The sequence below is a fragment of the Vicugna pacos genome, unplaced genomic scaffold (genome assembly GCF_048564905.1).
Source record: "Vicugna pacos unplaced genomic scaffold, VicPac4 scaffold_19, whole genome shotgun sequence".
NCBI lineage: Eukaryota > Metazoa > Chordata > Mammalia > Artiodactyla > Camelidae > Vicugna > Vicugna pacos.
Window position 1 is genome coordinate 36,628,858 of NW_027328740.1, and position 15,534 is coordinate 36,644,391.

Consider the following 15,534-nt stretch of genomic DNA (forward strand, 5'->3'; position numbering starts at 1 on the left):
ATCCAACAATTCCCTCATGGAAGTTTAGAAGCTTCTCCTTTGGTGCCCAGCTGTCTATCCATACTTATGACATCTTGTCAGGTGCCCCGGCCTGCTCCTGAACATCAGCCAGAACCCACTTCTGCTCTTTTTTGGCCAGGTAATACCTTCTAGCAACTTCCATTGCCTTCTTGGCATCAGTTTTTACATGGAAGGGTAGTGGCTAGAGAAGGAAATGTGTCCACATGACAGGTTTTTCATAAATATAGTAGGAGTGGTCAAGAGAAGAAAACCTCAGGAATACGAGTGGAAGCAGGTCATTTAATATACCAAATGCGTACTTTCAATGTATGTTTGTGTTTCCGAGTCCACGCTTGTTCTACTCGTGCATTATAGGCCAACACATCAGGAGACAAGGATTTGGGGCAAGAAATAGCGGCTTTAATTTGTAAAGCCAGCGGAGAAGATGGTAGACCAATGTCCTGGAGAACCATCATCCCAAGTCAGAATTCAGGCTCTTCTTATATTAAAAAGGGGAAGCGGGAATGCTTGGTTGTTGCAAACTTGGTGTATGAATTCTTTGTTGTTAGAATCCTTTGTTCTTGCAGCTCTTCACCTGGGTCAGATCCGTGTAAACCTCCAACAAGCAAATGTTATTTTCTATTCTGTATCTTGTTATCTTTATACGAATGGAAAAGTGATAATATCCTTCAAAGTCAGAGCCTTGAGAATAGGGTCTCCTGTATATTTCAGGATCTAGGCAACATTGTTTCACAAAAGGTGCAGAAACAGCAAGACTAAGCCTAGGAAACAGGGCACAGGTTTAAAGTCAAAGGAACAGATCTAATATGGAGTCAGATTTGTTCTTTCCTATTTCAGTAGTGCCATGGAGAAGGCACTGTGGGCAGCTTTCTGTAGGGTCCTGGAGGCTTTCTCTCTCAGCCTCTGTGCGCCTCTATTGAAAACCCGTCATCGCTATCTGGCCTGCTGGAAAACCAATCCGCCTGTTTTGCCCTGAAGTTGTGTTCTGTTTATAACTCATCTCTACTCCTTGGAAAACAACTCAATAAAAACTCAGTTGGTTTCCCACCAGCCCTGAGCAGGGGTGAGGGATAGCATGTTATTATTTTATTAAAAAAATATATAAAAGAGTTTTAAAACAGCACTGGGCACATAGGAGAGAGACAATCAATGCTTCCTGGCTTAAATCGAAAATGATGACTCAGTGAGTCTATGGCTGCTGTATTTGCTGAGCTAGTTACTCCTTTGCTCCATTACACATTTATTTTAACTGAAAAAGAAATATATGCATATGGTTAAAAAAATTCAAACAGAGCAAAAAATACTCAAGTGAAAGAAGTTTTCCCTCATCCTCTGTTCTTACATGCCTCCCTGGAGATGCCAATGTTTACAATCCTTTGTGTGCTTTTCCAGATATGCTATGCAAGTTCCCACCAATGTATGTAAATTCCTTTAAAGTTTTACTTATTTTTAACTTTAAGGGATTTAAATCCTCAAGTGGCTTCTGCCACAGTAATAGAAAAGAAGAAATCTGACTCCATATTAGATCTGTTCCTTTGACTTTAACCCTGTGCTCTGTCTCCTAGGCTTCTTCTTGCTTGTAAAACAATGTTGCCTAGAGCCTAAAATATACAGGAGAGCCTATTCTGAAGGCTCTGACCTTTAAGGGTATTTAACACTTTTCCAATCATATAAAGATAACACGTTGCAGAATAGAAAATAACGTTTGTTTTGTTGGAGGTTTACAGGGATCTGACCCAGGGAGATAGCTGCAAGAACAAAGGATTCTAACAAGAAGGAATTCCTACACCAAGAAGTTTGCAAAAACCAAGCACATAGGAAAGCAGCCTGAATTCTGACTTGGGGAGATGGTTTTCCAGGACATTAGTTTGCCATCTAGGTCTACAGAAACTTGCTATTCCATGCCCCAACACTTGGTCTCCCAACTTACTGGCCTGTCCTGCACTGAGGAGAATGAATTTGGACTCAATAACACTTCTACCTACCTAGCAAGTTGGACACTGGGACTGAGGGCAGCTCTCCCACACACAGGGGCCTACGGTGAGCCCTTGATTATTCCCCGAGGTTGGGGTGTGGTTTACCCAGGAGGGATGGGGACTCTACACCAACACTCAGGCAGTCTGCTCCTTCTGGGGCTCTGACATTTTACCTCCCGCTCCCTGCCAGCCCAACATTTGGGACAGTGGAGCTAAGGCAGAGATCGTGCCTGCCTGTTTCCCAGCGTGTAAAAGGGGAATATGTACTCTTCCCAAGGTAGTTCTGAGAAACAACACCTGCGGGTGCTTGGTTCCCTGAGCAACAGTAAACCTAGCTCCTTGTGGGGGCAACGGGTATGATACCCGTAGGGTTTCTGCAGAGACCTTAGCTGGAGGGCTGGGCCAGGGACGTAAAATATGAGCTGTGGGCAATGACGGGTAAGAGAAGGGTGTATAGGCAGGACTGCTGCCTCCTTCGGGGTGCCACAAGAGGTAAAACGCTTTCTCCCCATCTCTGTTACTCCCCTCCCAATTCCAGATAACTGCCTTCCCTCTGCTCCTCCTGTCCATGTGTCTCCCTCCACTTTTCCCCGCCTCCCCTCCTCCTCCCCTATTCTCCCTCCCTCGGTTCCCCTTCTCTCTCAGGACCCAGAGCGGATCGCTGGCCCTCCTGCGCATGCGCAGTTGCTGCCAGCTGGACCGCGGGTTGGAAGCTCCAGCTCCGAGCCGGGGATCGGCCCCAATGGCTTCTCAGCTCTGTCGCCCTGTAGGCCTTTGGCTACTGCCTGGGGCCGGGGCCTCTGGCTGTGGAAGTGCAAGGTGAGGGGATATCGGGAAAGGGGTGAGGCGGCTGCGGGAGGGCGGTCGGCGTGTCACAGCCCCCCAGGGCGCCAGTCAGCGTGTGTTCAGCTGGATTGCTCGGGCCAGACCCCTCTGCCCGCGCCACCTGCCCCGGCGCACCGGCCACAGCTGCCCAGGGCCAGGTGTGCCCCTGCCGCCTCTTGACCCAGCCGGGCTCCCCTCAGTCCGCGGATGGCATCCGCTTCCCCTCTCCCGCCGGCGAGTCCTCCCCTAACGGGCTTCCTCTCCTAGGCCGCCGACCCGTCCCCACCACTGGGCGGGCTGTGTCCCGGGCGGGCGGGGTCTGCACACCCGGACGGGGCGGGCGGCTTGGGCTGGGGCTGGGGCTGGCCTCCGAGCGGGGCAGCAGCCCGCGTCCCCCACCCCGCTCTCCCTGCCCCGCGACCCCGGGGCTGCCTTCCTCTCCCTTTCCCGATCCCTGAGGTCCAGATTAGCGGCGTGGGCGCTGCTCCCCAGGCTGAGAGCCCGCGGCTGTAACTCCCAGCTTCTCCTGGTGGAGTCGGGAAAAGGGAGCGGCAGTGCTGAGGGAGCTTCTGTCTCCTTGATCAGGATTTCTGCCCCAGATAAGTACCTTGAACACTTTCAGGTGTTATGATGGCGGTGCTTGTTGATGTCACATGTTTTTATACTGAGAGGGATTACAGTGGTGAAAGCAGGGCTTGGTTCAGTTAAAAATGAGCTGAAGGCATGAGGCTGTCTCATCCTCCATCATTCACTCTCCCAGGGTGAAACGTGAGACCGTCGATCTTAAAAAGATACTTATAGTCCCTAACTAGTCCAGCCCAGCTATTGTGTGTTAACAGGAACAGCACAACCCGAGGCGTTGGAGACCCAGGGACATTGCACTCCTAAAGAGCTCCTGGCAAAATCTGGTTTGTTTTGTTTTTTTTGTTTGTTTGTTTTACTTAAATTGTGGGACAGACTAGTAGTATAGAGGGAAAAATAATTGGCAAGAAGGATTTTTTCATATAACAGCTTTATTGTGATATTGTTCACACACCATGAAGTCCACCCACTTGAATGTTACAATTCAGCAGCTTTTAGCATATTCACATTTGTGCAACCATTATTATTCCAGAACGTTTTCATCACATCAGAAAGACCAGTTGAAATGCATGACCTATCCACCCCTTCCCAGTGGTGGTTCTAAAGAAGTTTCTTGGCTGTTCCTGACCATAAATTAACTTGTTACATTCCATGAAATATCTGGGAGGAATTCTAATCAGAATTGCAATGAATCTGTCTATCAAAGCAGGAAGAATTAATGTCTTTATGGCATAAACTTCTTCTACACATGAATATATCTGGGACCCTATATTTTCATCTGTCCAGAGCCAGGCCTATGGGAAATCCTCATTAATTCTTGGGTTTGTGAATGATGAGATTCAATACATCATTAGATGCAACTGTAGCCTTTCACTGAAGAGAAAAGTAACCTCGTAGAAGCCAAGTGATTCTCTGATGGTTAGAATGAGAGACCGCCAGTGCTGGAGTATTCGAGTGGACTTGGTGCTTGCAGAGTTCTCCACCACCTACAGCTAAGGGGATTACCGTGTTCTTTTACTTTTTTTTTTTATGGCGTTGCTTTTATTTTTACTTATTATATAAAATTATTTTTTATTGAAGTGTTGTAAATTTACCATGTTAGCTTCAGATGTACAGCAGAGATTCAGTTATAAGCTTATGCATATGTATATAAATGTTTTTCAGATTGTTTTTAGTACAACTCATTACAAGAAATTGAAAATAGTACCCTGTGCTATATAGTAGGTCCTTGTCATTTATTTTATATTTATTAATGTGTATCTGTTAATCCTCCCTTTCCTGCCTGCTAACAATAGTTCGCTTTCTATGTCCATGAGTCTATTTCTAGCAGCACCGTTTTTGCTAGCAATATATGCTGGTTGGCTCTTTTCTGTTTCAGTAGTTCCATCTTATGTGTGGGCGTTTTTCTTCTGGTGGGCCTGTGTGTGGTTTGCACACGTGATAATAGAGATCTGTATTTGGGAGAACTCCAGGCCTCGTGTAGTCCCTCGTATGGAGCGCCCACTGAACTGATGCTTGAACTTGGAAAAAAACAGTAAATGTTGGAATTTCCACTATGGTTGAGACTTCCAGGTTTCTATAACCTCTTTAGCCCACCTAAATTTTGGCTGCACCCAATACTGGATAATTTGGTGGAACTTCATGGTATGGTGGTGTAGAGACAGGGCCTTGTATGCTTCTTCTCTTTCCTTTTTCTAACAATCATTTTCCTGGGCCTTCCAGGTACTCCCCCAGAAGGGCCCAGGGCTGGCTTGGTGCTGCACTGAGGCAATATTTGTTAATAAGTCCCTTTCCTCATCTCTTCTGAGCCTCCATTTCCTTCTCTACACAATGAGGGCTTAGACTAGATAAGTGCTTTTCAGTTTCTTTTAAAGCCATGTTTCCTTTGAGAAACAGAAAATTCAAATCTCTCCTCCCATCACAACCCTTTAGATTTTGACACGTCCTCCAAGGAGTCACATAGCTCTTTGTGGTAAATTGATGTGATTGTGATTCCACGTGGCACAGAAAAGACTCTTCAGAGATTTATTGCAGGGAGAGGGCAGGAAAGGGGCAGTATGTCACACTTTCTTGTGTGAGCACTGGAGCAAAGGCTTGGGTTTAAATACAGTGTCTGACGTGGCATCTCTCTAATCTTGCACAATGTGATAAACCTCTATCCCTAGTTTCTTAATGTGTCAAGTTGGGGTGGTAATGTTTTAAGGCTTTTGTGAAACATTATACACATAAGCCATTTGTGTCTCGGTAGATACAAGACCTGCTAGAGAGTCGGAATTTCTTTAAAAATACATATATATTGTCCACATCACTCTGTGTGTATTTTGAAGTTCCTGGAGGGTGAGGGTTGAGTGTAATGTCCATCGTGGGACAGGTGGCCCATGGGTCTGTGTGCCTCAGATTGCCCCCTCCTCCCCAGTCCTCTTCCTCTCAGTCCAGGATGAAGTTCCCTAGTAGATTTACACACAGGTCTTGTGGAAATGGCTTTTCATTTTATTGTTTCACCAAGGAGGGTTGCCATCATGATCTCTGTGGTCAGGTTTTGGTGACCTGAAGGCTATGCAATTGGGGATTTCTATTTTATAAAAAGAAAAAAAATTACAAATACAAAATTAGACCTAGGTTGGTGGCAGGGGCTTTTGAAAGTGGGGACCATTAGCTTTTTTAGCTTCAGGTGCAGTGGCCTCTGGCCACGAGGACACATCCTCATGCTCTGAATTTGGAGGGACCAGTGGGTTCAGTGGGAATATTTACTGAGTGCATCTCATGGGCTGCGCATTCTCTTATTTGTACTGTGTGTTCCTTATTTGAGATGGTGAGCTGATTTAAACTCAATAGCCTCTTTAAAATAATAGACTTTTTATTTTTAGATGTAATGTAGATTCCCATGTAGTTGTAAGAGATAATATGGAGAGGGCCTATGGACTCTTTGCCCAATTTTCTTTAATAGTTCCATCTTGCAAAGTTGGGGTACTATTCATTCGTGACTCACTAACCCTTTTAGGTTTGTGTTATTGCCCTCATTTCTATTTATGAATAAACTGGTGTTGAGAGAAGCACACAGGTCTGCCCAGGTCACCCACGTGGTTAGTGAAGATTTGGGTGGAACGTGGGCATGGCATTTCCAAGCAGTACCATTATGATGGTCTGTGGCAGGGAGCAGCATTCACTTTGCTTGTTTATTCATTCATTCAACAAACATTTATTGAATAAACTCTGTGGGTCAGATGCTTTCATAGGGTTATCTGATTCTTCAGCAGTATGGAGAATCAGGTAATGTTTTCCTTTTTTTTTTTTTTTAATATGAGAAAAATATCTCTGAGAGGTTATAATCTCCCCAAAGGAAAAATAGCTCATAAATGAGGGATAGTACATTTGTACAGTTCCTTCTTCTTATGCAAATGGTACCCTAGGCATTTTACATTTGCAAACTTCCATAATCCAGATATATTCTTGTAAGGCAAGTAGTTTTTTTTTAATTGAAGTATAGTCAAGTTTACAATGTTGTGTCAATTGCAAGGTGGTTTTTTTTTGAATTTTGAATGGAGAAAATATTTTTTGAGGGGGTTAATTAAGTTTATTTATTTGTTTCATTTTTCTAAAATGAGGTACTGAGGATTGAGCCTAGGTCCTTGAACATGCTAAGCACGTGCTCTACCACTGAACTGTACCCTCCTCCCCAAAGCAAGTTTTCTTACCCATTATTCTGCACCTTAGGAGTTCAAATAAATTGGCGTTGAAATCCAGATATTTTGATCCTACTATGGTTCTTTGCATTATATCCTGCTGAGGGGTGGGGAAGCAGTTCCTTTATTCATTCATTTATTCAGCAGTTTTGAGCACCGACTTTGCATCAGGGCCTGCCTAGGTGCTTGGAAACAGAAAACAAGAAATGATCCTTTTCTGCAGGGGATGGAAGCCTAGACCAAAAGCTGGGTAATGTGATCTGAGCTTCAGTAGACATGTGCAGACGCTGAGGACAAAATTATCCCCGATTTGCTTGGACTTCCCTTGCCTTCTGGCTGGTGCACACCAGGTCGCCGCATCCCAGTGAGGCCCGCAGCCCACAGCACATTATGTACATCGATTTACCCTCCCTTCTCGGCAGCGCCTGCAACATGAACGCCCCTGACTACATGCAGTGCGCTGAGGACCGCCAGACTCTCCCGATTGTGGTCAAACCCGTGGGGATCATCTTAGAGAATTTCTTTTGCATCTATAATGGAATCTCCTTGGTGAGCCAGATCAGACCGTGCGGCTCCCAGTGGGCACTCTGTATCTACTATAGGTATCTCTATGCGCCCGAGAATGGATGGAGTGACTTCCAGACCCACCGCAATGTCATGGGCCTTGTCACCATTACTGACTGCCTCTTGGCTAAGACCTTCTAGAAGCTCCACGCACAGAGGAGCTGTATGGCACCACGCTCTACGACTCTCAGCTCTTTGTCTTTATGCTGTATGGGGAGGTGGCCGAGCAGCCGCACACCGACGTGGCCTTCAATCTACGAGGACTGCAGGGTGGTGGAGAAGAGGATCGACGACTTCACTGAGTCACTCTTCATCTTGCCCAAGTCCAAGTGGCTGGATGGGGACCCCGAAAATTCTGGGGAGAAGACCCCCCTCCTCTACATCCTATTTGAGAAGGAGGACTTCGTGGGACTGGACACAGACAGCAGGCAAGTCAACCTGAAGGCCGGGCCACCCTGGCTGTGTGACAGATTGCTTCCCTACATCCAGAATGGGATCATCAAGGAGGAGGGCTTTCTTGTAGCCAAGGCGGGAAGGAGGTGTAGCCCGCTGGTTTTCAGACGTTTAAAACTAAATCCGCCTTTGTTTCAGAGAGATCCTTTTAGGGTTAGTGTGGACACTTACTCCCCTCTTTCAGCCAGGACACTTGGGGGGACCCCTGGAGTTGCTGTCCAATAGAGTAGCCACAGCTACTGTTGTTAGTAGTGCTGGGGAGGAGGCCGGTCTGAGCTGAGATGTGCTGTAGGTCAAATGCACATCAGACGCTGAAACTTGTCTAGTAAAAAGAATATAAACTATCTTGTTACTTTCTATATTGATTACACGTCAAAATGATAGTATTTTACATACAGTAGAATAAGTAAGGTCTGTTCTTAAAATCAGTTACTTGGTTTATTTTTTGTTGTTACATTTTAAACGTGGCAACTGAGAAACATTATTTACATGACTCTCATTTCATTCCTGTTGGACAGCCTGTCCTGGGACAGTTTCATCCCTTTGCTTGTAAATGAGACTCTGAATCCCGAGACGCAGAACGAGGTGCTGGTTGAGCTCAGGGTGGAGCCGATGTCTCCTGCCTCCCAGGCCCAGCACCAGCACGTCTCAGGCCCTCTCCCCTGCCTGACAGCCACCATGCCAAGTTAGGGCATCAGAAACACTGCCAGGGGCTTCCGAATTAGCTCCTTACGCAGGGAAAGGCATGTCATGGTGTATGGGACACAGCAGGGAAAAATTCGTCCTCACTTTGTCCCTGTGATTAGGTCAAAGACCCCACTCTGCCTTGGAAGTGCAGATGATCTCTTCTGGGCTGCCTAACCCCTCACCCTCTACTATGTTTCCCTGTATATCTTTCAAGCTGTCCCTCGGGCAGAAGAGGGTGAGACGTCTTTGCCGAGAGGTGGTCCCCCTTTACTGGGGAGAGTGAGGTGAGCTGTGTCCCCCCGGCCTACGGCCTCGGGCCTTGAGTCTGGAGAGCGCTCATGGCGGTCCCACAGGTGACGGTCGGAGGACATGGCACGTGCTGCCGGGCCCGCTGTGCAGGAGGGGCTCTGTGATTCTCTGTGATTCTAAGGTCAGATTCTACTTTCTTGTTGTTGGTAAGATGGAGGAGAAGATGCCAGAGAATTGATAAAAAGAAAATCCACACCAGTCCTGTGAATGACAGACACAGGGGATCCGTGTCCCACCTGCGTGTGGTGCCTGGCAGGCTCTGGAATAATTTTCACTTCCTCCCCGGACATTCCTCTATGGCTTAAGGAAGGGGAGAGGCATGTCGTGGCCATGATCTGTACTTGTCCTCACAGGGCCCTGTGATCTACATGCCCACACTACACTTCTGCTCCTTGGAGATGAGGTGTCAGGTTTAGGAAACTGGGCACTGCTGAGGGCATAGCTGCCAGAACCGTGCTACACCAAGACTGGCTCCGTTCACCTCACCTGTCACCTCCTGTTGAGTCCTAAGGCGTCATTCAAGGTAGGTGCATCGGTGCAATGAAAGCAGGGACCTCCTTCACCCCCTGGACAGACTGGTGGGTGATCAGTGGAAGCCTGGAGCCCTGCCCCAGCCCCACGCCAGTGCCTCCTATTTTGTCATAGGAGGCACTGGTGACATTTTTGCTCAGCAACTGCTTGGCTCTGATTCTGCAGAGCCAACAGAGAATGCCAGCTTGTTTTTGCCTTTTGAAGTCTGCCCTTGGGATTTGGCGGAGTAGCTGGATGTGTGCTTAGCCCATAGTGGTTGACACTGTCACCATTGTTTACCCAGAACCTCGTGTACCAGGCATGGCTGCCGGCATCAAAATACAGCAGCACATTAAACCTCCCTCCTGGTGGGTCTGTCTGTTCTGGTACCATAAGGGCTCAGCCAGCATCTGAACGTCAGTGAGATAACGTGGCCAGTGAGCTCGGGTCAAGCACGTTCTCCTCCAGTGACTTTTACTCCATTGTTGCTTTTACTATTACACAGTCATTAATTTTTTAAACAATGCTTTGGTTCAGGAGCAGAACCTAATTCTCCCCTGTTCCTCTTGGTGGGAGTGAGTAAAGTTGTCCAGCTTGAAATGCGACCACATTTTGTAGCTCAAAAGCTGTCTACACGCATCTAGGTGAAGTTTTGGTTTGGGGCGCTGACCACGTTGGGGTCCCCCGGCAGGATCGCTCCCCTCAGGCCCCTGCCTTCCCTGGATCAGGAGGTGAGGGTGGGTCTCACCGTCCCCGCGTCCCTGTCCTCATCACACTCACGTAATTTCTTGTAAATGCTGTCAAATTCATTTTTGTTCTCGTGTGTTTCTAATTTTGGCTGTTCCTCTATTCCTTTTTCTATTTTCCTTTATCCCTTATACCACCCCGTGAGCATGTTGTTCGGTCTGAAAATGTGGGCTGTGCACACCCTGCATTGGAATAGCCAGATCGCCCTCTGTGCCGTCTCCATCGCTATAAAAAGCAAAAACTTAACAGTTGCCATGATTCGTATATTATCCTAGTCATCTTATTTTCTACTTTTTTGGAATTTTTGCTATGTTAGCACATCACCCACTGGAGTTTGATATCTGTTAAAGTCCTTGCTTTGAGGAACCTGTTAGTTCGTCCTTATATTTGGTAACAAATGCTCTCTTACTAATTTTGTTTATTTGTTTTGAAGAAGTGAGATGCGAATTGATTTAGGCGGCTGCTGAGGGATTTTTTTCATGGAGTATTTAAACTTGGAAAGTCAAAATCTGCAGCACCTTGCTTGATTCTGGCTTTTACACAAACGTGCTCGGCACACGGTTCCTGGCTGTCGCTGTGTGACGTGCGTGACGGCGCTTCCTGGCCGGCGGTCACTGGTGAGGAAGTGGCCGGCTCGGGGGTGAGCAGCTGCAGGGGACGCTGTTGGAGGAAGCAGTCACCGGTTTTTTGTTTTTTGGTTTTTTTTTTTGCATTCACCTTCCCAGTGCCATTTACTTTACTTTGCATTCATAGAGGGGCAGGCGCGGGCCTAAAACCATGCCACTCTTTTGTTCCCTTTATGAGGCTGGTTTTTCTAAGTATCAGGAAAACATTGCCTTGTCCTAAGGAGCTGGTTCACTTGGATCTGGTGGACACAGGGACCCCTAAATGGGACCATAGCTTCCTCTCTGCTTCAGCCAGTGGGCATTCAGAGCCGGGTCTGTGGTTTGCCTCAGCAGCCGTGCAGGCCTCCCTGCACCGGCCTTTACTTTTACCCCTTTTTGGCAGTAAATAGCTGACTCTGTGTCTGTTGCAGCTGATGTCCACCACTGACGGCCGTGTGGTTATTTTGCGGTAGTGAGTCTCCAACACCCCTGTCAGCCGTGAAGGGACCTTGCATTCTCACCCCGACCCTGGTTCATCTCACCCAGGGAAAGGGCTTGGCCACCACCGTCATGCTGGACATGAGGCCTTGTTTCTCCTTTCATGCTCTGGTCCAAATGTGGACACTTCATCCTTCACTGACTTGGTCTCGCTTGAGACAGTCCAGACTTTCTGAAAGAGTCCATCACATTCTGGGGGGGAACAGAACAGAAGTAAGAGTCGCAAGTAGGAGTCTAGGCTGTCTGGGTTGGCAAATGCAGGCTGGGATCTGTGATGGCCGGTCTGTGCCCTGGAAACTGGCCTTTCCCGTGGCTCCCGAGAGAAAAGGGGTTGGAGCGAGAACAGACTTGCCTGGGTTCCTACCATCCTCATCTGCTCACTGACAGGAGTGTCAGCTAACTAGGAGCTCCCCCAGACCTCGGGCCCTTCAAACCTCAGATCACGGGAGATCCTTGAGTCCCTTCTTCTGGTCCTTCTTTGTGAGAATCCAGTGCCTTCTGAGGTGGCTGGCAGCAGGAGATGCCTCCCCCTCCAGGGAACTCCCTTCGGAGGACTGTGACTCAGTGCACCTTGCTGTGAGCTTGTGGGTTTCCATCGTGCTCCCTGCAGAACCAGACTTGAGACTGGCTTAGCGACAGAAATAACAAGACTGATTCCAGGGCAGGGCCAGGTGGAGGGAACAGTGGAAATTGAATGTGACCTCAAACACCTAGGTGGGTGCTGGGGCTGTTACTAAAATGGGGAGCCTGGGAGGTACCTGCCAGGAATCGAAGTCTAGAGTAAATGGTGGACATAAGGCCTTTTTTTTTGACATATGGCATTTTTAAGATGCCATTTGTCATCCAAGTTAGGACTTCCAAGAGGCACTCGTGTCTATGAGCCTGGGGCTCAGGTGAAGGAGCCGGACTAGAGATACACATTGGGATTCGTCATTCTTACCTGGTGTTCACAGCCGTGCAAGTGGATCAGCTCATCTCAAGAGGTGCAGACTGTGTCTGAGGGGGGGCAGGGCTGTGCCTGGTTTGGAGGAAAGCCCGGACCATGCAGCTTTGGTGTGTCAGTCAGCGGCGTTTGTGATTTTCAGAGCAATGGCATTTATCCTTAAGGTTCTGGGGGGTGGGCAGGGCCACACAGGAAGAAATCTGAAGAGAGGGTTTTGGCCACGTGTGCGCGTCTTGGGACGATCCAGAGGCTGCAGGGTCCAGAAGGGGAAACTCCTCAGAAGCTGGAGTCGGAGTGGGGAGTTGGGAGAATGTAGTCACACTCTCCTGTGATGAAGGGAGGGAGGCCTAGGGAGTCCGCACCCTAGCGGACTCTCTTTCCCACGAACAAAAGGCAATCAGACAGAAGATTTGAGGTAAGAAGGGATGGGCGTTGGGAGAGGAGCCAACCTGGAGAACGGTGGTTGAACAATTCTTGAATAGTCTCCCTGAAACATAGAGTTAAAAAAACCCAGACTCTTAAGAATATTGATAGTGACTGGGGAGGAGGCAGTTGTTTTTCTGACCTCCTAAGGGTAAGGTATGTATCCGGGGATATACAGAAGAATCGGGCAGTCTGTTCCTGGGGCTTCACCCTTACCAGGGGGAACAGTGCAAGTTTAAAGGGGGAGAAGGGCAGCGGAGGGAAACTAGCCAGGTCCCGTGTCACGTACCAGTCGGCCGCCCTACTTGCGTGTTGCATTCACATCCATGCCTCCCAAGTGGGCGGTGGCAGCCCCGTTTTGAAGATTGGGAAGCCTCCTCAGAGGTTTAAGGAATTGGTTCATTTAGCAGCTAGTAAATGCTGTAGCAGGATTCCAGCAGGGCCTTGTCAGACTTCAAGGGCATGTTCTCTCTACTAATTCCGGTTGTACCTGAAATGGTGAAGTGAGTCAGTTTCGGAGCCTTTCAGAGAAAGTACGCTTTAAGTGCCTCAGGACTGTTGCACAAAGCTCAGTGTTCTTTCATGGTTCAGAACCACCGCAGTGCTTTTTGCCCCACAGATGTAAGGTCTTACTCCTTTGACGATGGCGTGGTTGTAAATGACATACAGGTGCAAAACCACACTTAGCAGCTTCTGAAGGGAAACTCTCCTGTTCTCCCTTGATCGGCTTTCTTCCACGGGATGTAACTGTGCTGCAGCTAAGGCCTGAGCTTTCCGTATGGAGTGAGGGTTTGATATCCAAATTTAGCATAAAACAGTCAGATGGAGAAAATCGAAGATGACAATATATTTTGGGGTTTCATTAGACAAGACATACTATCTGTTAATGGCTCATAAAGCTAATGAAATTGAGTACAGAACATTGCATTTCTTACTTTCTACTGAGAGCTGTCTTCCAACATAAGGTTCTCTGCTTTGGAACTTCAGCTCAGCCACTAGGGCGCCTGTCATTGTGTTGGTGTGATTGCATTTACACAGTGCATGTAATCTGGGCTTCCTTAGCCCCAAACACTCCAGTGCAGAATCATAGGCTGTAGCCATCACTTAGTTATACAAATACTTCTAAAACTATATGATACCAAAAAAAATAAATAAATAAAAATAAAGAGAGAGAGGGAGATTGCCTTTATCAAAGTTCCTTTGGATTTTAACTGCAAAGTGTTGTTGAGCAGCTCTGGTTTCCTTTGGATATGAATATATACATTTCTTTGCATGTAACTTGGATTTCAGGCTTGAACACCAAGCTCTTGTTTTCCATGAGCCACAAAAATCATAGCCAAATGACACACGTATGAAACAGTTTATTCTTTTTATCTGAGACAGAATCCTTGAATTTGGGACTTGAGCTGCGACTTTCCTGTTTGCTCTTCCCACCCCTCTTGTCACCTCACTCCTTTTTCCCACGTGGCCTCCAAGAGGTCATGGTCTCATAGGAGCAGGTGGACAAATACCAGTTGGTCGCCAAGCAGTGCTGCTGTAGATGGAGCCCAGCCAAGAGCTAAAGGACATCATCAGGGAGGACTTCCTGGAAGAAATTGGCTCTACATTCAGTTCTGAGGACAGAGTAAGAGTCAGCCAGGGGAAGGAATCAAGAGGGTGACTCAGGTGGCAGGAGCAGCCCGGGTAGAGGCCTGGAGGCTTGTGGGGTGGGGACTCGGGGAGACTGCCCTGTGTGGTCCAGGGTGGTGGGTGATCCTGCTTTGAAGGACACTGGAGAGGGCCTAGGGGTGGAGGGCTTTGGAGGAGCTTGGTTTTACTAGAACTGACACAGAAGAGGCAGTGAAGGGTGTCAGCAGGAAGTGACCCTTAGGAGAGCAGCTCTGCCTGTCCTTTTGAGTCCCACCCCTTCATTCTTTTATTCACAACACACGCAATTCTGAGTGTCTAGGGGAGAGGGGGTGGACCCACAGTAGTAAGCAAAATGTACTTGCTTCTTGAGAGCTTAGCAGTGTCAGAAGTTGACTTAGATTAAAATGTTTTATTAACACAGCAGGGCACCTAATCCAAAGTGCGGAGGTTGGAGGGAAGGAAGACTTCCTTGACAAACAGTTAAAATGAGCCTGGAGGCTAGTGGGAAGTAGCAGCAGGTCACGGGGCCCCTGAGGTCACTGGGGACCTGGTACTGAGGTGAGGATGGACAAGCAGGTTCGGGGGTGGGGCTAGAACTCTACCAGGGAGCCTTTGATGGGTTTGAAGTGGGGGAGATGTAATCAAATTTGTGCTTTGGGAAGGCTGCCTTGGCTGTGTGTGTGTGTGTGTGTGTGTGTGTGTGTAGCGGGGAAGAGGGGGAGAGTGTCACCAACTGGGAGGGTCATTAGAAGACCATTCACAGGCTCGGAGGCCACCAGTGGGAGAGGGGCGTCGGGGCTGCTTGGGGACCGCAGGGGCAGAGTGGATGCCGGGTTTCCTTATGTGGAGGGCTTGTTAGCGGGGTCGCTCTAGCGACACCTTGTGGCTGGAAGTAAACAGATGGAGGCCGCCAGGTGGACTTACCTCTTCTCTCCTTCCCTGCCTTGTGTGATGATCTTAGCTCTGCCAACATATGGAACAGAAGAGCTAAGTTCCAGAGTAGCCCAGGACTTTGCTGGGCTCGTTCAAGTGAGCGCAGATAGGATTTAGGCTTGTGTTGAGATCTGTAAGTTAACTTA

The 15,534-nt window shown here is 48.0% G+C and overlaps 1 protein-coding gene across 1 annotated transcript in view; it reads left to right on the top strand.

Annotated features, from left to right (window-relative positions):
• The window catches only part of LOC140692909 (uncharacterized), a 101,115-nt gene that overhangs the window by 8,246 nt on the left and 77,335 nt on the right, over nt 1–15,534 (top strand). The window contains exon 3 of the mRNA XM_072957118.1: nt 2,536–2,816. Coding sequence (XP_072813219.1) covers nt 2,566–2,816 — 251 coding nt within the window. The 5' untranslated portion in view covers nt 2,536–2,565. The remainder of the gene's footprint in view (nt 1–2,535; nt 2,817–15,534) is intronic.